Source organism: Canis lupus, chromosome 23 (genome assembly GCF_011100685.1).
Source record: "Canis lupus familiaris isolate Mischka breed German Shepherd chromosome 23, alternate assembly UU_Cfam_GSD_1.0, whole genome shotgun sequence".
Taxonomy (NCBI): domain Eukaryota; kingdom Metazoa; phylum Chordata; class Mammalia; order Carnivora; family Canidae; genus Canis; species Canis lupus.
This window is the reverse complement of record NC_049244.1, coordinates 38,244,897-38,268,495: the sequence shown is the minus strand read 5'-3', so window position 1 is coordinate 38,268,495 and position 23,599 is coordinate 38,244,897. Positions and strand designations below refer to the sequence as shown.

The following is a 23,599-nucleotide window of genomic DNA, read 5'->3' as shown; positions in this document are numbered from 1 at the left end:
TATTGACTAAACCCCTTTATTGTGATATAGTGTTGTTACAGTCTTTGATTTAAAATCTAGTTTGTCTGGGGGGTGCCTGGGTGGCTCAGTTGGTTGAATGTCCAACTTTGTTTTGGTTCAGGTCATGATCTCATGGGTTATAAGATTGAGCCCTGCATTGGGGTCCACACTCAGCAAGGAGTCTGCTTGATTCTCTCTCTCTGCCCCTCCTCCCATTTGCATGTTCTCTCTCTCTCTCTCTCAAATAAATCTTTTTTTTAAAATTTTTATTTATTTATGATAGTCACACAGAGAGAGAGAGAGGCAGAGACATAGGCAGAGGGAGAAGCAGGCTCCATGCACCGGGAGCCCGATGTGGGATTTGATCCCGGGTCTCCAGGATCGCGCCCTGGGCCAAAGGCAGGTGCTAAACCGCTGCGCCACCCAGGGATCCCCTCAAATAAATCTTTAAAAAAAAAAGAGACCTAGTTTGATATAAGTATGGCTACTCTGGCTATATTTCTTTCTAAAGATTTTTTTTTAAAGATTTTATTTATTCATGAGAGACAAGAGAGAGGAAGAGACATAGGCAGAGGGAGAAGCAGACTCCCTGTGGGGAGCCTGATGCAGGACTTGATCCCAGGAGCCCGGGATCATGACCTAAGCCAAAGGCAGAGGCTCAACTACTGAACCACTCAGGTGCCCCAAGATTTATTTATTTTAGAGTATGAGCGTGGGGAGATGCAGAGGGAGATGGGAGAGAATCTCAAGCAGACTCTGTGCTGAGGGCTCCATCCCACAATAACCCTGAGATCATGACTCAAGCAAAAATCAAGAGACAGATGCCTAATTGGGCCACCCAGACACCCTGCTCCAGCTTTCTTTTGGTGTCCATTAGCATGACACATGGTTCTCCATCCCCTCGCTTTTTTTTTTTTTTCCCATGTAGACTCCACTCTGGGTGTGGAACAACACTGGGCTCAGGCGCATGACCCTCAGGTTAAGACCTGAGCTGAGATCAGGAGTCGGACACTTAATTGAGCCACCCTTGCACTCCTATCCTCTCTTTCAATCTGGAGGTGTCTTTTTTTTTTTTTTAAGATTTATTTATTTATTTGAGAGAGAGAGAGAGAGAGAGAGAACACGAATATACACACATGTGAGTGAGGGGAGGGGCAGAGGGAGAGAATCTCCAAGCAGATTCCCTGGTGAGTGTGGAGGCCAAACAGGGCTCAATCCCACAACTCATGAAATCATGGCTTGGGATGAAACCAAGAATTGGACGATGCTCAAACAGCTGAGCCACCCAGGTGCCCTTGGAAGTATCTTTTGGTCTACAATTAATCTCTTATAGGCAGCATATACATGGGTCTTGGTTTTATTTTGTTTTGTTTTGTTTTAATCTTGTGGTTTGCTTTTTTACCCCATGTCTTTTGACTGGAGCATTTAGTCCATCTAAATTCAGAGTGAGTATTGATATGCCATTGTATTACCTGTAAAGTTGGTTTTTCTGGAGATTTTCTCTGTTCCTTTCTGGTCTTTGTTACTTTTGGGCTCTCTTTCCTACTGAAAGATATGTCATGCAGGGTTGGATTAATGGTCACAAGCTCCTTTAGTTTTTGTTTTGGAGATTCTTTATCTCTCCTTCTATTCTGAATGACAGCCTTGTTGGAAAAAGTATTTCTAGCTATATATTTTTCCCATTCGGCATGTTGAATATATCACACTACTTTCTTCTGGCCTGCCAAGTTTCTGTGGAAAGATTTACTGCTAACATTTTTGTCTTCCCTTGTAGATTAGGAATTTCTTTTCCCTTGCTGCTTTCAGGATTCTCTCCTTACTCTCTGTATTTATTTATTGATTTTTTATTTATTGATTTTTTATTTTATTTTTTTTTACTCTCTGTATTTTGCAAATTTTACTACACTGTCTCAGTGTTTGCCTGCTTTTGTTGATTTTGATGAGAGTTCTCTGTGCCTCCCGGATTTGGATGTCTGTTTCCTTTCCTGGATTTTTTTTTTTTTTTAAGATTTTATTTATTCATGAGAGACACAGAGAGAGAAGCAGAGACACAGGCAGAGGGAGAAGCAGGCTCCACGCAGGGAGCCCGATGCGGGACTCGATCCCGGGTCTTCAGGATCACGCCCTGGGCTGAAGGCAGACACTTAACCGCTGAGCCCCCCATGCGTCCCCTTTCCCCAGATTAAGGAAGTTTTCAGCTATCATTTTCTCAAACTGTCTGTTCCTTTTCACCTCTCTTCTTCTGGGACTCCATTGATACAAATGTTATTATGCTTTATGGAGTTGCTGAGTTCCCTAAGTTTACATTCATGATCCAATATTTTTCTTTCTTTTCAGCTTCATTATTTGTCATAATCTTTGTCACATTCATTCCTGTGCTTTTTCCACCCTTGTGGTTATTATGTCCAGTCGGTTTTACATCTTGGTTATAGCATTTTTTATTTTGGCCTGACTAGTTTTTAGGTCTTTTATCTCTGTGGTAAGGGACTCCTTGGTGATTCCTATGCTTTTCTCAAGCCCAGCTAGTATCCTCATGATTAGTTGTTTTATTTATTTATTTTTTTTAATTTTTTTTAATTTTTATTTATTTATGATAGTCACAGAGAGAGAGAGAGAGAGAGAGAGAGAGAGAGAGAGAGAGGCAGAGATATAGGCAGAGGGAGGAGCAGGCTCCATGCACCGGGAGCCCGATGTGGGATTCGATCCCAGGTCTCCAGGATCGCGCCCTGGGCCAAAGGCAGGTGCCAAAGCGCTGCGCCACCCAGGGATCCCTGATTAGTTGTTTTAAATATTTCAGGCATATTATGTCTGTTTTCATTAGCTCCCTGGCTGTGACCTCCTCTTGTTCTTTTGGGATGAGTTCCTCCAGCTTGGCATTCTGTCTAGGTCTCTGTCTTCTGTGTTGGGGAAGCCTGCTAGGTTTCCTGCTTCTGCAAGTAAGGGCTATATTAAGAGATCCTATGCTGTCCAGGGCCTGACATTTCAGGAAGCGTTTCTGGTGTGCTGGGTGTACTCTGCTGTTGTGTTTTAGCTATTCTTCCCCTAGGGCCAGTCTTCTGTAGTTTCTCCTTGCCTGCAGTGTGGACTATTTGGACCCCTTGACCACTGTGGTGAGTGTTAACCAGGTATGTTTTGGTCTATTTGCTAAAAGAAGCTAGATCTTGGGGCACTTGGGTGGCTCAGGTCATTGATTTCAGGGTCGTGGGACTGAGCTCTGCATTGGGCTCCCTGCTCAGCCGGGAACCTGCGTCTCCCTCTCCTCCTGCTTCTCCCCCTGCTTGTGCTCTCTCTCTCTCTCTGCCAAATAAAATCTTAAGATCTAGCCTTTTTTTTTTTTTTTTTAATAAATTTCCCCTAGAGCTGAAGCTGTGCAGCGCTCTGTGCCCAGTACACTTGGCGCAGGCCAGAGAGAGGTAGGGTGTGTGTGTGGGGGGGTGTGCGTGCCGCTCTCCTGGGGGAGAGGCCTGCTCTTGCTGTGACTCCCGGGCACACGAGGCCTAGTTCCCAAGTACCCGCGGCCAGGGAGGGGGCCGGGCCTGGAGTGAGGGGCGCAGGCCTCTCACTGCCGCTACCGAAGCCCGTGCTAATGCCCGGGGGTAAAGATGCCTTGCGCCAGCTCCCTGGTCCCGAGCGGGAGCTCGTGCGGCCGGTGGCCCTGCGGACCGTCGTGCGTGCCGGGCTCCTTCAGGCCCCTGCCTTCAGCCTGCGCGGGCCCCTGTTTTAGCTCGGGCTCCGCTGGATCTCCCCCTCCGCCGCTTAGGGCCGGCGCGGTGCAGACCTGCTGACCTCTGGGGGGCGTCGCCCGCTGCGGTGGGTGCGGGAGCTCCTGGGGTCCCCGGGACAGCACAGCAAGGAGCCAGAGCAGGGGCTCAGCTCGGGCGGGGCAGCCCCGGCCCCTGTGGGCTCTGGCTCCTGAGAGAGGCCGCCCCCCTCCCAGATGCTCTCCAAGAGGAGGAGGAAGGGCTCGCCAGGCCACCAGGGGAGCCTGGGACCAAGAGGCCCCCCGCCTCGGCCTCCACGGGAGCAGCGCTCCCCACCCTGTTGTGGGGGGTTTCCTGTGCGGTGCCCTCCCCGCCTCCGGGATCGGGCTCCCCCCTACAGCACCCCCCCCAACCCCCACCTCCCCGTCCCCTCCATCTAGTCGTGCGGTTTCTTCAGTCCTCGGATTTCCTGGGTGTTCAGAACCCTGCGGGATCGACCTGCTGTGTTTGAGCGAGGAAGAGGCAGAGTCCCCCTTCTACTCTTCCACCTTAACTCCTCCCCCCCACCTTTTTCTTATTTTGAGGGGCTTTTAGTTTTGTGTTTCCTCGTCTTCTAGATCACTGATGGGTTCTTCTGCATCTATTCCGTTGGTTCCTTCTAGCATATTTTTCAACTTATTTTACTCAACTGCGATTAGTTTTTAGTATTCTGTTGAGGTTGTGAATATATCCACTCTTTTCTCCAGTCCAGTGAGCACGTTTGCCCATTACTTTGAATTTTTTTTTCCCCTAAGATTTTATTTATTCATGAGAGACAGAGAGAGGCAGAGACCTAGGGAGAGGGAGAAGCAGGCTCCGTGTGGGGAGCCCAATGTGGGACTCGATCCCAGGATATCAAGATCTTGACCCGAGCAAAAGGCACTCAGCTGAGCCACCCAGGTCTCCTACTTTCAACTTTGTATCAGTAGATTGGTTCTCTCCTTTTTAGTTTTTTTCTTTTGTGGCTTTTTCTTGCTCTTTCATAGGAAGCATATTCCTCTCCTTTTGCTGGACTTTGGGTTTCTCTGAATTAGAAATCCAACTACTTCTCCTGAATTTGAAGAAAGGGTCTTGTGTGTGGTTGTCCGCTTGTGTAGGCTGTGTGGGCCTGGCAACTTTGGCTGTCTGCCCAGAGTTGCAGTGGCGTGGGCTGGGTTCCTGGGGCACTCCATGATGCGGTTGTCCTTGGTGGGATGCTGAAGTGAGCATGGGGTAGGGTGGTCCTGTGGATCTCCAGAAACTATGGCAGTATAGCTAAAGTGGACATTGGTACAGGCTATGGCAGTCCTGGGGCTCTCCAGAGGGCACCCTGGAGCTGTCTGGCAGGACAGCTGAAGTTAAAGTGTACACATCAGGATGTCCTGGGGTACTCCCCTTAGGTGGTACTTTGGTGGGGAGGTTGGAGCCTATGTGTGCTACAGGCCAGGGGCGTATGTGTGTGGGTGGCTAGAGCCAAAGTGAGCAGGAGCCTGGAGGTCCTGGTGGCTCTCTGCATTGGGAGTGCCCTGGCCAGGTGTCTGGAGTGTTCCAGGATGCGGGGACCTGTCACCTTGGAGAGACAGGTATTGTAGTGAGCAGCGACTGCAGGTCTCCTGGTATGCATATGGATGGTCTTGGGCTGGTGGGTATGAGGGGTCAGGGTTCACGGACACACTGATCACAGTGCCTGCACTCCGCTCCTGTCTGTAGTATCAAGGTGGAGGGGGGACTGTAAATGGTAGTGATCACCCACCTACCCTAGTTCCAAAAGTGCCCTTCTGTTAGGTAGGGTTTCAGTGCTGTGATTTTTATATTCTAGTTGCTCGTTTAAATGGCAGCTTTTTCCTCTGTGCCCCCAGGCAAACCAATCTGTGCAGTCTTACATAAGCATTCCACCCCACTGCAGCAGTGTCAGGGTTTCCCTTTGTCACGGGCTGGTCCTTCTTATAATTTTCCACGTGCAGCTCTCAAGTTAGCGGTCTTCAGGAGAACTTGCTCTATAAATATGTGTAGATTTGGTTATGCCTGTGGAGGAGAGTTAAGGGTCTTCCTACTTTGCCATCTTGGACCCTTTTCCCCCAACCTCCTGAATTTAAGTATCAGCTAAAGTCAACTGACAGTTGAGACTTCTCCATCCAGTAGTCAAACCAGTGCTAGACTCCATGGCCAAGGAAGCAAATCTGGTTGTCTTAGTCCTCTGGTCTCTTGTTATTCAGACTGTGGTCTAGGAATAAGCAGCAAAGCTGTGACTTAGAGACCATATCCAACAATTTCCTATGGAATCAGAATCCGCATGTTAAGATATCTGGTGAAGTTGTGAGGAAAATGTGAAATGAAGCAGAAATGCAGACTCATTGTGTCCAGAGTCCTTTTCATTCCCAAGCTTTTCATCTGTATCATGCTGGCCCAGCTCCTTTTGATCCTCCCCTCCATGTAACACTTGCCTCTTGAAAGGGACCATTGCAGGGCAGTCACCCCACCTCCTTGGGCTCTTGCACACAACAGCCATTACCGTAACTTTCCCACTGTATCTTGTCCCAGAGCCTGTTCCATTTCCTTCTCATCTTCGAGAGACCATGTCTTTGTCTCTATATTCTCAGTCTGGCACATCATTACCTGCCACTCAGCAGGCCTGTGATAGTTGTTAAACCCCCTAATTTCAGTAGGAAAGAGCCAGGAAGACTTAGGTAGGTCAGCTGTGGCCACAGAGGAGTCAGGGGGTTCCCAAACTCCTCAACCAGCAAAGTGCAAATATCATTTAGTGACTTCCGTGTAGGTCTCATTTTTATTCTCCCCAAAATCCACTACCCATTTGGGATATCTCCATTCTTGTTTCATGTTCTGAGAACAAGTCTGATTTTATCTAAGCTAATTGAAACAGAACTTCCATTATACTTCAAAGACCCAAAAATACTAATTTAAAGGAATATATAATATGAATTCCACAGGAGTCAAAACTGAAAACCTTTTCACATTGAACCAGCTGAAGTGACGCTCTAGTATTGTAGCATTTTTAAAGTGGTATCGCACTCTTAAGAGACAGGGCAGAAAGGAAAATCAAAGCCCCCATATGTTTGCTCTATTAATAGCTCCAAGAATCATTTTTAGTTGCAAAGATGTTGTTATCACTAAGATCTTAGTGGCAGAGATCCCGCTGGGCTGTGTCCCATTCATCCTGGCTTGTACCAACACAAAGAAAACCATGAATGTAAGCTTTGGCCTTTTTAGGGTAAGAATTAAAAATTGGCTTAAACCACCGATCACATAGGAAGCACATCTTTTTCAGTAGAGGAGAAAGCAGGTAACAATATGACAATCGTTCCAGTACCCACTGATAGGAGAAAATATTTCACAACACTAGTCAAAGGATGCTGAAATAAAACTGGTTTGAAGCTTTGAATAAGTTCCAAGTTTTTATATTTCACAATTTATATTTTTTATTAGAGTCCACAGTCTGCTAAATAAAAGCAGTAACAAGATATTTCACAAACTATTGTACAATTTAAATCATATGAATTTAATTTCATAAAAAAATTAGGTGCATATTCATAGTGGCTAACTTAAAAATGCTGTTTCACCTATGGTCTAAAATACTTTATAAGAGATTTAGTTCCAGCACTAAAAATAATCCCATCGTATATATATTTTTTACATGTTTTACAACATAAAGTTTGTGCTCTTAATCAAGAAGATCCACAGACTAACTCAGCATGTAAAAAATAATTTTACAAAACATCAAGTCAACCTTTCAAATCCACTTTTATTTTTTTTCTCCTCACATACAGAACATCTCCCCCCCCCACCACATTTCTTACAGCTAGAAAGTCACTTGATGATGTTCAGGTACCATTTTATCCCTAAAACTTTGCTGGCATCAAAATAGGACAGTTAACCAGTGTTAAATCTATAAAATATTTACATAGCACAGCACATTAAGCTTTAGACACTTGGCAATTAAACCACATAAAAATAAGACAAGACCCCCATACTATTCAGATTTGGTGTTCATGGTCCCTATCTGGCGACTGTACACTGGTTCAAAAGGCAGCAGAGGCAACAGGCAGTTACTTGAGAGGACACTGAACACTATGATCTGAAAGCACATTATGATGTTACCCCAAGGTCATGTACCACACCCCACCTTTCTCCAAGGTGGTCTCATAATTCTAGACGGGCAGGTCCAGCTGATACAAAATGAAGACAGACAACACAACATTTACTCTGTGGAGATATCCTAACTCCTACTATGCACGTGCTATGACTTTGAACACAACTCGTCCTAAAAACTTGTCACGATCATCCTGGTTTTTTAGGTTGGGTGATCCATCAATCTTGCACTCGACTGTTACTTCATTTGTGGTACTGCTGGTCGCATTAAAGGAGACCTGGACAGCAACTAATGGCTGCAGATAACTCACCTGGCAAATAAAGGAAAATACATGAAACTCCTGTTCTATAGTAACTTCATTTACACTTTTATCAGGAGTTTATTCTGTAAAACTTTAAAAACAAGTTTTAATTAATAATACCTACTTTCTATTGTTATTTTCAATTGAATTTTTATGGATGTAGACAGTTCCTGCGAGCACTGCTTTAAATATATCTTGTAATTAGGTTGTGTCTTGTTACCAGTTTTTAGATATTCTATAATCTTAGTTTGAGTTTCCCCTTTACCCAAGGACTCCCTTACTGATTCTGTAATTTCATGCAAATATATTCCTAACTGTATTATCAGTGTGGTTTCTAGACACATTTCTTCACTAAAAGGAACTGGGGGCTGATTCTAGGATGGAGGCAGAGAAAGTACAAGATGAATGCAGATTATCTTGTGGTGCCAGAAAGTAGAGAGGTGCTCAAAGCAGCACAAGAGCATGTCTAAAGGATGTAAGAGTCTGCCTAAGTGTCTCACTGGCCAAATCGGAGACAATTTTAGCACCAAACAGTAACAGGTAAGAAGAGTCCATGAGAATACAGGGATGTAAATAAATGGTGGAGAAGGCAAAGCTCTTTCTCAGAGCAGAATGCCAACTAAATGGAGGGGAAAAAGGGGAAAAAAAATCTGGGAACAAGCCTATTAGTAGCTGATTCAGGCAAGAATCACCAACGTGCTTAAAACTGGAGGAGAAACAGAATTGTTGAGACTCTTAAAGTACTCTCTCCACGACATACTTGCTGGTTACAAAAGAAAATAAAGCAACCTGACAGCGGAGAAACCTGGCTGATGCCACCGGAACCCAGTGTTCATGGTTACCTGACCACTCACGTGACCAATCATAGCCACATCTCTCTTGCTAGGCTATTCTGAAAACATTTCTTCTGAGGCATTCTTGCCAAAAACGTACAATCTACATTTAATCGTGAAAAACATCAGGCAAACTCAAATTAAGGAACAAACAAAATAGGCCAAAAAAAGTCCTGTGCTCATTTTTGAAGAGCACAAGGGCAAGACACAGAGGAACTGCTCCAGGTTGTGACTAAAGATCTCCTGTACCAGGAATTTGCAAGAAAGGGCATTATTGGAACAACTGGCAAAACTTCAACAATGTCTGCAGACTGGATGATAGTATTATATCAATGTTAGTTTCCTTTGATAACTCAGTTATGGTCATATAGAATGTCCTTATTTTTAGGAAAAGAAAACAAGCATTTAGTGTAAAGAGGCACTATGTTTATAACTTAGTCCAAAATGGTTCAGGAAAAATATTAAACATAAATGGATACAAATGAGGTAAAATATTAACATTTGGGAAATCTGGAAAAAGTCTACAGGAATTCTTTGTACTGTTTTTTCACCTCTGTGTATACTCTACCCACATTCTAAGTAATGAAAGAGAAAAGGGCATTTTGAAAATAACCATCCTTTATCTGCTTGGGTTTTACATTTTGGCTGGAGATGTGGGATCTCTACTTGGCATCACCATTTATATTTAGAGACCAGAACAGAGGATGCACAAGTTACACAGGCCAGGGCCTGTCTACCCCAGACAAGTGACATTTACAACCACGTACAAACTTCTAAGTACTTACATGCAGTTTTTTCCCATAATATGGAAAATATTTTAAATCTATAACTCCATTGAAGGGGTAAGTTGACAGAGTTGCTGTGTTTTCACTCTAAAGTAGAAAACAAGAAAAATTCCTTTTTAGGTCACAAAAAACAACTTAAAAATATAAAGGCAGTATCAACTGTATATAGTAATCCTACAATGCTGTTCCAATTGCATTAATGACATTTTTGAGAACAGACCTATTAATCTTGATTTGAATTCTTTGACACAAACTGTCTTAACTCTTCTTACATTTCCTGGTACAGCCTACATGCTTTTCCAGGAGAATCCCTTCTTAGAGTCAGAGCTGTTCATTCACTGTCTGAAAATCTTATCTGTCTTCCAACTACCAAATGCCAGTTTCTCCAGCCACTGATAGCAGGAATACAGCAGTCTGTATGGGACCAATGCATTCCTGAAAGGATTTAAAATACTGTGCTTCCAGACTGTAAACAATGGCTGCCATACTATAGAATGCAGGATTCAGGCTTGGGAGGCAGAAGGTCCCAAAGTTTCCTGTGATTAGTAACTGTTAGGGTAGCCAGAAGGGGAAACTATGATGCACCTACCAAAAACTATTAGGAAAAATTTAAGGTACTCCAAGCAAAGCTTTTTTTTTTTTAAACTCTTCTTAACTGATTTAAATACCCTAAAATTGAGCAGCCTGGGTGGCTCGGCGGTTTAGCACCGCCTTCAGCCCAGGGCCTGATTCTGGAGACCTGGGATCGAGTCCCACATCAGGTTCCCTGCAAGGAGCCTGCTTCTCCGCCTCTCTCTCTCTCTTTCTCTCATGAATAAATAAATAAAATCTTTTAAAAATACCCTTTAATTTATGAACACATGCAAAATCAAAGTCCTGAAATTTACTGAATCATACATATTCCATATATTTAAACTAGTAAATGTGACAAATCATCCATAATCCAACTCATTCATGCTATTATTTCTATTCTTCTTGATAACAAGAATTCTCAGGTAACACATTACGAACGGGATTAATTTTAATGACTATAACACACAGTAGATGACTAAGATCAGTGCAAGTTTAGTAAGCATGAATTAAAACGTCAGTAAATGCTTGAATTCTAGTTTTAAACACACTAATTTCTATTTTTGAAAGCACACAGGAAACACTATAGCAAAACTAGTATCTTCTCTAAGGAGAAGTCCTACTCCGCTTATGTAACTCCAGGAGTAGCACATGTAACAGACAAGTAACATAGCAAGATAGCACAATGCGGAGCAACGATACCCCACAAAATGGGCAAGTTCTGATGATCCAGGTCAAACATAGGTGGGAAGAACAGGAGATAACAAGACTAAAAAAAATTGTAGAAACCATTTCTACCCTACATTTGTACTCTGTAAAAAAAAAAAAAAAAAATCATTGTGATGAGTGCCTTTCTGTATTAATTGCTTTTCTCTTAACACATGAGCTTAATTCACAGAAGTAGATGTTCCCCCAAGATATAAAGGTTTTCTGTGGATTACTGGTACTTCTAGCCAGACACCACACTTATATTAAATTCATTTGGATCCAAGAGCCTTCTCTGGGCAGGATCAATTACAAAGAGGGGGAACTGAGGCTCAGTTAAAATCACATGCTCAAGATCACCCAGATGTGATGGACTCTTAACTGTTCTCTTGGTTTGTACCAAAACCGTAATGTTGGCAAGCTTTTGTTGTTGTTGTTGGCAAGCTTTTACTTGAACTTTATACCTTCTGTAAAAATAAACATTGAGAATTTATGAATATTGAAATGCATATCTGAATAATGATACTTTAGGGTGAAGCATACCTGTCATAGTTTTAAAATGAGTGTATTTTCTTATACACACTCACCACCCTTAAAAGACCTGAACACAAACCAAATGTTCTAAGCAGTGGTTATCTCTGAGTAGCATTTACCAATTCTTTTCTCCTGCATTTTCCTAAATGAATATTCCATCTTTTGTAGGAACCATCTTTTAAATTAAATGCCTAGAAGCTTCTTTTAATTATTTTGGTATTTTCAGGACTTTTGTATAAAACAAAGCCAATCAAACTTAAGAATATGAGATATAAAAAAATGTATTACATAAAAAGTCAACTAAAGAATTTAAAGAACACTTGATATAGACAAATGTAATGGCTAATAGCCACTAGGATGGTCTACAGTAAATGTTCCCCTCTGTTCTGCAGAGCCACACCTCTAAAACATATGCACTCCACCTGATGACTAGCCTAGAAGTACAACGAAAAGTTTTACAAGCTTTCTAAAAACAAACCTATTCTATAAATAAACAAAATCCCCATCTACTTCGATTATTTTACGTTCTTTACACACAACTCTTCACACAGGGACAACAAACTGAAATCTGAATCATCAACCACAATTTTTCATTAACATTTCCATCAACTATTCTAGAAGCAAAGGATACACGATAGATAAAAATCCATGTAGAACCTCAAGAAAACAGTTACGTGGAGTTGTTTATACTGGCCAAAGGTTTACAAAATTGAAATCTTAGGATTTTAAAGCTTTTGCCTTTGTGGCCAAAATGTGTTTTCCTTTCTTAGTAGTGTTGGCTCCACAGAGCCACTACTCCAAGCTTATCTGTGTAGTCTGCTCACATGCAAAGGCAAAAGTTCCTGCCTACAGGTATGCTGTCATGAAATTAGCACTTCTCCCTGCCTGAAGTATAGCACATAAGCCTTGGGAACTTTCTATTGGAAAGACCTGCAAGCAAGGAGGAAAAAGTTACTTTTTCTAAATGTAGCTTGCAGCCATATGTTTTCTTACCAGATGAGAGAATATGCTTAGCTTTTCAGAAGTATTTGTTTAGCAAGAAAAGCTCAGCTTAATGTAGCATCTGGTTGTAAGTAACCTACTGGCTGCACTGGCTGTGTATAAGAAGGTCAAGTGAACTGCCCATGGTTCATACACATATATTCCAACCTACATGAGAAACCAGAATTTCCTGGCTTTTTATTCTAAACAGTGAATAAATCCTCAAAAGAAATTATTAAGGATACGCTAAAGCAGAAGTTCTCAAAGTAAGAGCCTGAGACTATCCCCATCACCTGGAAACTTTAGTTAGAACTACTGAGTCAGAACTTTGAGAATGGGACCCAACAAGCCCTCCAAGTGATTCTGATGCAAGAAAGAATTTGAGAACCACTGAGCAAGAAGTTTCTGCACAGGGCAGCCTGGGTGGCTCAACGGTTTAGTGCCACCTTCAGTCCAGGGCCTGATCCTGGAAACCCGGGATCGAGTCCCACGTCAGGCTCCCTGCATGGAGCCTGCTTCTCCCTCTGCCTGTGTGTGTCTCTGCCTCTCTCTCTGTGTCTCTCTCGTGAATAAATAAAATCTTAAAAAAAAAAAAAAATTCTTATAAGAAGTTTCTGCACAAATAAATCTATTCATGGCTAAAAGAATATAGTTTTCATCACAAACAACTTTTAAAAAGATTATTGAGAGTGTGAGAGAGGGCGTGCACACACACACATAAGCCAGGGTTGGGGTGGGGGGAGGGAGAAGCAGACTCCTCACTGAGCAAGGATTCGGACTTGGGGCTCAATCCCAGGACGCTGAGAGATCATGACCTGAGCAGATGCTTAACCGACTGAGCCACCAAACTGCCTCGCAAACAACTTTAGAAGTGATTTTCAATGTAACATTTCAAGTAAGATACTTTTGACAGATTTGGGATTGGAATGCTAAATTTTGTACAACAATAAAATTAAATTTAGAACTTAACATTTTCTCCTCAGAACTCTTACCCATCATTTATATATTTGTCTTAGTTGCACTTGCAGCATGGAGAGAAAACAAAAGAAGTTATGAGATGAAAACTGCATAGCACTCTAGAAAAAATAATAAAGTAGGGATAGGAGAGAAAAATACTGCCTCTACCTTAAGGAAAATGTACCATTTTTCATGAAATCTCAGATGCCACTGATGCACACCAATTTACCTACTATTAATAAAGAGAAAATCTCATGATACGCTAGTAAGACACCAGCAATTATAAGGCCAACCCCCATTTCAGTGTTATTAAGCTAGAAAAAAAGTGAATCTCAAAATCAATGAAATATGGTATATGTAAATGTAAACACAGTGTCTATGAAATCCATGCACATGGAAAACATCTTTTTGAATTACCATTTGCAAATAAAAAAGGGCTCTACACCCAAAATTTGGTGGAATTTTATTCTTCTAAGACTAGCACTACAGAGGACTTTCAACATGTGACAGGAGGAAAAAATGACTAAAAAAATCACTGTTTTAAAATATTAAGATCTATTAAAGCTTTAACAGAAGCTGGGTTAATTTTTTGAATACTAACCTTTGAAGTACATTCTATCCTTGGCATTCCTTGAGGTTTTAATCCAATTATCTGTGGTAAAGAAAAACTGATTAACTGAAACATCACAAACATAAATAAAAGAACTTCCTATTTTGTTGCTGGGGACCCAGGAGTGGAAGGATTGAGATAAATACCAACTCTGTGTATTAAAACCTTGTTATGTCTGCCTTTTAATTTTATTTTAGAGGGTTAGAATGGACTTTTCAATAAAATAATCTTACCAGTTAGCTGTCTTGTTACTGTACTGGGGCAATTTAGAAAAATCAGTTACCAAAGAATCAAGTAAAACATAGTATTGTACTCTGCTATCCTTAAAACAAGAAACAAACAGAAATCTTTAATGCAAATAATAAGAATTGTAGAAGCATAATAAAATGTTTTCATTAAGATTTATCAGGTCAATCTGCCAACATATGTTTCCACAAGGCTTCCATGGGGCCTTACCATATCTTACATCTATCTATTCCACAAAATGCATGTTGGGGAGAATCCCATTTTAAGATACAGCACTATTCAGTTCTATATAATGAGGCTACTTTCATGTATGTAGCAGATATAACTAACTCTGTATGGCAACAGACATTTATTCATCTGTTTTGTGGGAGGATCTTTTTATGTTTTAAATTTATATGCATTTTACATGCAAATGCCTGTAAAATGTAAATATTCCTCCCAAAAGATAAGTTTTGTAGCAACCAAAATATCAATAGCAGTGATTCTTGCCCATGTGATGACTCTGGAACAAAGATGAGCACTGAACATTAATAAAATCATGATTTTGGGCATGACAACCAGAATACTTATCCCTTGAAGAATTAATCTATGCCTAGATGCACATAACTAAAAAGGGAAAAGTTGTTTTACTTCCCTAATCCATGATTTAATGAACCAGTCTTAGATTTTTTCTGTATTAATTTTCCAAAGGTCAATTATTATCGTGGCTAATCTTATACGCAAGTTACCCATAAATGAGATAAAAGAGTTGCCAGCTTTCTAACAGAAGACACTAAAAGCAGCAGTGGCAAAATATGTACATACTCTGTTCATTTTCACAAGAACACAAGGGCTTCCTCTGGAGTAGCCAAAATCTGGATCATCCACACCACTGCATGCTTGGAGTAAGGGAAGAGGAAACTGACATGCACTATAAACTGGACCCTTCTGTTCAAAAAGTGCTCCATCAGAACAGGCTGTGAGATTCTTCTGTTCTTCTGACTCATATGCTAAAAAGTAAAGATACATGTGCATAGATCAGTCAGAAACAGACTTTAAATAAAACCAAAGACATCCCATCCGATGGACAACACTTTTCTTTATTTTTTGACAACACTTTTCAAAGACAAAGACACTTTCAAAGACATTTCCTTAGAATGATCCTAAGGAAAAAATGTTAAGTTTGTTCCTTTAAAGGTTTAATAAGCTTTAACAGTTCTGTTTGTTTTTTTTTTTAAAGATTTTATTTATTTATACATGAGAGACACAGAGAGGCAGAGACCTAGGCAGAGGGAGAAGCAGGCTCCATGCAAGGAGCCTGATGTGAGATTTGATCCCCAGATCCGGGATCACGCCCTGAGCAGAAGGCAGATGCTCAACTGCTGAGCCACCCAGGTGTCCTGCTTTAACAGTTCTGATGTTTGTTTGTATTCAACGATGGTAAAAACTGGATTACAGATCAATGTCTTTTGTCACCATTAGGTGGCGCCAGCCACGGCCATAGTATTATTTCAATGCCTCCTACGCTCATGGCCGTGGGGACAACTTATAAACTTGTCACATCACCATGTTGTAACCTGAAGCTAATGTAATATTATGTGTCAACTATACTCCCATAAAGAAAATACAGTGGTGAGAACACAGGCATTGTGGCTGCCCTTATGATGGATTTTACAGTATAACAGACCTTACAAACAGACATTAGCTCTAATAATCATAATGGAAGGGCCTAAAGAAAAACAGTGCTATGGCAGTATATTCTGGAGGGACTAGAACAAAGCTCAGTGCCAAGGGGCCCCTGTGAGTTAATGTTAACTTAGAGAAGGGTTGTTTGTTTTTTTTTTTAGCAGAAACAGGTAACATCTTAGATAAACTCAAGTGATAAAGGAATAAAATGGTCACAACCTGGAGATGTGAAAAGAAAGGAGGGAGAAAGACACAACGGGTTTTTGGCTGTTTGCTCCATACTGGCACAGTGTTAGGCAAGAGTGGCACAACAGTGAGCAAGCCTGATGTGGTCCCTGCCCTCTATGAATTTGTTTATTGAAAGATGCTAAGAAAGAGTTAAGATACACTCAACAGTACCTCCCTAAGAACTACTGGGGTATGGGTACAACTGGTACCAGAAAGAGGCCACCTAAAATGAATCCAAAACAGCAACAAAAATTTCAAAGTAAATGCATTTATTAAAAAGTGTAAAGATCTTTACTTTGGGGAGAAAAACTATCAAAAATCTTTGGTTTCATCTTATATTTATAAAAAATTAGGATATAATTGGAATTATGTACTCATTTAAAAGGATTCAAATATTTGGGAGATGGAGTTAAACTCTACAACACAATAGGTATCATATGACATTCATCACTTCCTTTTTGACTTTGGTGGCACAATCATAAAGATCATTTTGCAAGAAATATTCAAGGCCTTCCCAATTTCCCCCAAGGGTTTCAACTGCATAGACCTTTTGGTATAGGTCAGTTCATCAGTTCAGTTTTGTATTATGCCACCTTCCACTTAATGCAAGGAGTTGTAATGATGAGAGGTCAGATTATGAAGAACCTCCTCCCTCCAACTCCAAGGCATGATGGGACATAGATCAATGATCCCGGACAGAGTAACATAAGAGCCCTATACACCTGAAGAAAGCCTAAAATAGGAAGGAAGAAAAGGAAAGGAGGAAAGAAACAAAGAAGACCTGAAAAGAAAAAGGTTAATTTGAACAAAATAAAACTTTAAATTTTAAGTGGTATCTATTGGGGAAAAAAAGGCAAATCTTTTAAAAAGAAATGTTACCTTTCTAATATGAGAAAGGCTTTCCTAAAACTCAGCAATAACAACTGTAAGTTAAAAGGCGAGGGGTGAGGCTTGAAGGGTTAAAGAGTTAAAAGACCCCAGAAAGTATAATACAGTAAAAATAGAAAATGAGAGCAAAACAAGAGATCCAAGACCCAACTAACAGAATAATTCTAGGAAAAAAAAAACAACAGAAAATTAAGTTGAGGAAATTATTAAAGTAGTAATAGAAGATAATTTCCTTGAACTGAAGAACTTAAGCCTTTATTTATCATGAAAGATCCCCATCAAGTTACCAGTAAAGTGATATTTTAGAGACTGAAACCAAAACAAATTTTAGAACCCAACGGAAATACATTTAAAAGCAAAATTTAAAAAACAGCCTTGCAGGAGAAAAAAATAAATACAAAGGAACTAAAATTCTCTATACAGCTGAAGTATCACCTATAAATGCAGAATTAGGTTATTTTCAGAAATGAAAGGACTCAAAATTTACATTTCATGTATCTTATGAAGTTACATAGAATAAATATACTCCATCAAAACTAGGTGGTAAATTCAGAAAAAAATCCAGAAGCCAAGAAACAGTGGATCCAACTAAAGTGATAAAAGGGAGTCTCAAAATGACAGCTGAATATGTTAAAGGCCTCACCAGTTACCATACAAACTATGGCAGGAGGAGAAAGGCTCTGAGTTTTCCAGAAAAAAGGGACTTGAGGATACCTCAAATGACATTGTACAAATAGAGAAATCAGAAGAGTGTCTACAGATGACAGAGTAAGACATAAAGACTATGTATAAATAACAAAACTAAAAATAGTAATTCAATTAATGTACTGAGTGGAGGTGGGTGGGAGGGAGGGCTGAGGCATGTGAAGTAAATTCTCATCTCTCATGGCAGGAAGTAAAGACAATGCACAAAAGTGATAAATCAAGAACCATCAGGAAACTATAATATTTAGAGATACAGAAAAAACCACTGTAAGAGAAAGATCAAAACCATGAAGTTCTTTCCCACTGAACATGTATCCAGAATCCAATTACAATGTCCACTGCTTCTTCTCTTGCCACAGCACCATTCTACTCATCTGGATTAGTGTAATGGCCTCCTAACTAGCTACCCCCTATAGTCTCAAAAAAGCAGCCTGAATGATCCTTTAAAAATTCAAATCAGATGATATTCCCTGCTTAAAAACCTCTAACTTGGTCAGCATAAAAACCAAAGAACTTAACAGTGGCTTCTAAGGACCTACACCACCTAGTCCTTTACTTCCCTGACTTCCATCTCCTACAACTCTCACCCTAGCTTATTTCATCCAGCCCCTTTAACTTCCTTGATAAACCCTGAACACATTGGACACGGTAAGCCTCAGGCTAGTTCCCTTATGTTCAGATCCTTCCTCAAGGGTCACCTTTCCATGAGACCTTCCTGGACCACCCTGTTCAAAACTGCAACCCTTCCCACTGCTCCCATCTCCCTCTCCTCCACATCACTTTCCCATGCACCACCGGATGACAAGCTCCATGAACACATTTTTCTTGTGTTCACAGATAGAACTTAGTTAGAAGAGTGCTTGACACAAAGAAGACTCTCCAAAAAATATTTGTTGAGTAAATTAACAGAATTGCAGCTAAAAAGGAATAGGATGGAAAACTGTTTTCATTACAGACCTTTCTTTACTACTTGATTTTTTTTTCTTTTTTTCTTTTTAATTTTTATTTATGATGGTCACACACAGAGAGAGAGAGAGGCAAAGACACAGGCAGAGGGAGAAGCAGGCTCCATGCACCGGGAGCCCGACGTGGGATTCGATCCCGGGTCTCCAGGATCGCGCCCTGGGCCAAAGGCAGGCGCCAAACTGCTGCGCCACCCAGGGATCCCCTTTACTACTTGATTTTTAAACCATGGATTATATTTTCACAAAAACACCTTTAAAAAACTATCAAGGGTGGGGGGCTGGGGGAAAGGAGGAGGCCTGGGTGGCTCACAGCATGGTCCCAGGGTCCGGGATCAAGTTCCGCATCGGGCTCCCTGCAGGGAGCCTGCTTCTCCCTCTGCCTATGCCTCTACCTCTCTGTGTCTCTCATGAATAAATAAGTAAAATCTTAAAAAGAAAAAAAAAAAAAATCAAGGGAGAGATTTAGAAAGACAGCCAAATGGATGGTGTAGGATCAAGAGGTTTTTGATTTAAGACTAGAGGAAGTGGAGGACTTCCGCATGCTGACGGGAAGGATCTAACAGAGATTAAATATATATGAGAAGGAATAGTAAATAATGCTTCCAAGACACTGAAAGCAGCTCCAAAAAGCAGGACTGGTACACATAACCTTAAATGTGAGGAATGGCATCAGAGCAGGAGAAATACCAGACAAAATGGCTGTAACTATTGGTTTGTTTTACTGGGAATGGGGAAACTGGTGCAGTTCCTACCACTTGAATATTTCCATTATTTCTTTAAGCAGAAAAGCAGGTTATATGAGGTGAGTTATAGGGGGAACGGTAACAGGTTAAAGTTTTGAGTAGAGGTTGGAAATAATCCTTTCAGAGGATTATCCAGAGAAAATTCAGTGGGACTGCCAGGCAGTAGAGCGGTCGACTTGAGGGAGGTGGTCAAGTATTCATAGCGCTGATTAGTCCTGAGGAAGGTCTTCAGCAGCCTGTTCAGGGGGTAGGCTCAAAGAAAGGGCTTCATTCAAGAATTATATGGTTTCATCTAGAAGAATTATGTGGCTTTTTCCAGGTGCATTTTCTGACAGGTATGGGATTTTAGAGTACTGGCAAAACTAGAAATGAGAAACCATGGAATAAGCTTGGTAAAAAGGGAAGTTGAGGCTGGGATAAAATAAAAGGGTAAGTGAGGCAGCAGTCCCCATGATGTAGAGGAATAGTTGAGGGAAAGTGAAACAGGCAAACTTGCAGGTTATATCAGGAAAGCCTCCATCAGTCATTTTGGCAATGGGGTCCTACATGTTTTAAGGAATGAATGTAGATATGTGTGCCTGAGGAAGAGGTGATGTGATCAAGGACAGGCCAGAGCATGTCATGATTATTCATATGCATGTTAAAACTACAGAGTTAAGTTAAAAAAGGAGGAAAAAAACTGAGCTAGGACGACTACTGTAAAGCATTACAGACTGGTAACTCCAAAAACCAGAGTGGTAGATATTTGGTTTTGTTTTTTTTTTTTTAATGATAAATACCATTCCCTGTCTCCTCCACAAGTACAATGGATCCAAAAGGTTCAAACATTATTTTATATAATTTAGTTTTGCTTTATGAAATAGTTTTTAATGTAGATATAATTATGTCTGTCTCAATAAACTTGACTCATATACTTACTTTAGAAAAGTCAAATCATCTGCCCATTAGGCTTAGACCCCTATGTCTTTCCGTAAGTTAGAACATGCTCATGCCAATTATAAAATCTACTTCCAAGTCCTCTCAGTTGACTGTGTTTAACAGAAAAGAAATAAAAGGTAAAACAGATTCTAAGATGTTTCTAAAAGCAATCATTATTTGGTACTAGTTTCTCTAATAACTAAAATCTTTTACCATGCCTTAAGAAAACATACTTACGTTTTAGAAACTTCCTAAGGTCTTCAATGTACCCTTTATAGGACTCCGGATCAGATACAGTGAATGAATATTCCAATGCGGTTACTGGTTTTGGGAAAACCGTAAGTCCTACAAAGAGATAAAAGAAAAAGGGGGAAATTAACTGCAGCAACTTCCCTTCTTTCTCCTTGCTTATACTTAAAAGGGTAGATCTCAGTAATTGTATAAAAAACGGTGTTCACAGGTATGCTAAAATGATCAAGAACTTCTGATTATGAAGGCACAGATATTTAAATGAAAGAATTGCAAACCTTCAAAATCATCTCAGAGGTTATCAGTTAGAAACCTCCCCCAAATTTGATTATCTACAGTTAATTATAATTTCTCTGTTTCTGACTTAAAAAGATACAAATTTTAGTATGTACTTCCTACATTCATTTTTCTACCAAATATTTTTAGGTTTTGCTGATTTGCTATTAAATAGGAGAAAAATTTTAGCAAATCAAAGTCTCTGCTCTTTTGTCATTCAAATTACAACTCTATGAAAACATAAAACTCAATGAAAGAGGCCTATACAATTTTAACTCTGGTTAAACATTCTTCCTTCAATAATAAACACTGCTCTATAATCAAAATGGGGTTTTCACATATTGAATATAGAATATAACCACCAACAATTTCATGTATCAGGAATCTACAGCTGTGTATATAGAACATGCTGAATGAGTTTATGAAAAGAAAATGTAAGCATATTTATCTGTAAGAAAGATAATCACGCTTCCAACTTTAATATAAGCTTTCTTTGTTTAAAAAGCATTAGATCTAGGGGCGCCTGGGTGGCTCAAATGGTTAAGTGTCTGACTCTTGGCTCAGGTCATGACATGCCCGGTCAGGCTCCTCGCTGCCCTTTCCCCACTTGCATGTGCACAAACACTCTCTCTCAAATAAATCAATCAATCTTAAAAAAAAAAAAAAAAAAAAAAAAAAAAGGCAAAGCATTAGATCTAGATTATTAATTTAGGCTTGCACCCAGACTTAAAAAAGTCCTAAAATTTTCACCAGTCTCAAACATTTCCCATATCACAGTTATTAGACATGCTATGTTTTCCACTGAATCTGAAAATATACAAATAACAAGGGTTGTTTTAGTTTCCATTTAAACTGCTCACATATATCTAATTCTCTTGGGGTTTTTTTTGTTTGTTTTTTTAAAAATTCCAGTATAGTTAACATATAGTGTTACATTTTAGATTAGATCCAGTTTCTTTTAAACCCTAAACTTGCCTGTGTTGGTTTGCATGAATTTTGAGTTAGACTAGATGCAGTGCTACCCACATATGATAAAACAATGTTCCTAAATGGCAGAGCAAATCTCAGTCTATATTCAGCCCAAAAGACCTCCTGATTAAACTCCCCATTCACCTACATCAACATACCAGAGATCACTTGGATTTGGATAATCTCCTATGCCTGACTGTCCATCCACCACAAAATCTCTATAAAATCTAGAATAACTTTAAGACTTTCTGTAAAAGCATTTAATGAAAGAATAAAATACCTTACTGTCCATTATATTAAATGACCATCTGTATATGTCTGAAATTGTTTTTATTTTTAAGGTTTACAGCAGGAACAAGATATAATATACTGTAAGTAAAAAGGTAATGGAATTAAGGCAGCTTGCATATAACTATTAAAAATACCTAACTTTAAGAAAAACCCAAAATATCCATATTTTTTAAACATTTTATTTATTTATTCATGAGAGACAGAGAGAGAGAGAGAGAGAGAGGCAGAGGGTGAAGCAGGTTCCCTGTGAAGGCAGGCGCTAAACTGCTGAGCCACCCAGGGATCCCCAATATCCATATTTCTCAACTAAAGAAATTTTAAAGAAAAATACGAAGATATCTATGCTTTATACAAATGACTATATTCCTTTACATGACTAATGACTAATTTCTAAGGCAATGTTTTAGCCATTCAATTTGCAAAAACTTTGTATTAAGACCTGAAAGTCTAAAGCTGAATTGCTGAATTTTTTTAAAAAAGATTTTATTTTTTTCAAGTAATCCCTACCTAAGGTGGGGCCTGAACTTCCAACCCTGAGATTAAGAGTCATATGCTCTACCGACTGAGCCAGCCAGGTGCCCCTAAAACTGATTCTGATACCAGTTACTTCCCAGACCTTGCTTAACAATACTCTTGGACCCCTGGGTAACTTGCTATTTAACAATTAATTTGAAACTCTTAAGAAAAAAACTATGGTACAAGCACATTTTTGACATGGTATGCTTAATTCCTCCAAATAAAGTCCTGCCTTACCCAAAATAAAGAACATCAACAGAATGTAAAGACCAGTAACTCCTCTATCTCTTTCCAATTTAAACCACTGGAGTATGAGACTTTGTGTGCATAATATGCATGTTTGTCAGGGTATGATGATCAGTATGTGTTCATGCTATGTGGATGTATAGGTTACTTATACGTACCAATTTCAAACAAGCATTTATTTTACTGGGTACAAATAATATTAAAATGATGTCATTTAAAATTAAAACCAATATAGTCAATGCAAAACCCCCAGTATATTAAATACCATATATACTGTGGAAAATATAAGTAGAAAGAAAAAATATTAACCCATGACCCATAACCCTTTGTAAAGAGAAAATCTTAACAAGCTAATGTATATTCATCCATTAATATGTACACGTTATATATGTGCATATATATTTATTAAGTTAAAGATAAAACTAAGTACTACAGTATAGTTTGTTGGGTTTTTTTAAAGATTTTATTTATTTATTCATGAGAGACACACAGAGAGAACAGAGAGAGAGAGGCAGAGACACAGGCAGAGGGAGAAGTAGGCTCCATGCAGGGAGCCTGATGCAGGACTCAATCCTAGGTCTCCAGGATCAT

General features: G+C 39.9%; 1 protein-coding gene across 1 annotated transcript in view; it reads right to left on the bottom strand.

Moving 5' to 3' along the window:
• Positions 1–7,119: 7,119 nt before the first annotated feature.
• ATP1B3 (ATPase Na+/K+ transporting subunit beta 3) overlaps positions 7,120–23,599 on the bottom strand; it is a 43,892-nt gene continuing 27,412 nt past the window's right edge. Inside the window, exons 3-7 of the mRNA XM_038571095.1 lie at positions 20,699–20,806; positions 15,154–15,338; positions 14,095–14,145; positions 9,747–9,833; positions 7,120–8,137 (exon numbers count right to left, since the gene is read on the bottom strand). Of these exons, the coding sequence (XP_038427023.1) occupies positions 7,964–8,137; positions 9,747–9,833; positions 14,095–14,145; positions 15,154–15,338; positions 20,699–20,806 (605 nt within the window). The 3' untranslated portion in view covers positions 7,120–7,963. The remainder of the gene's footprint in view (positions 8,138–9,746; positions 9,834–14,094; positions 14,146–15,153; positions 15,339–20,698; positions 20,807–23,599) is intronic.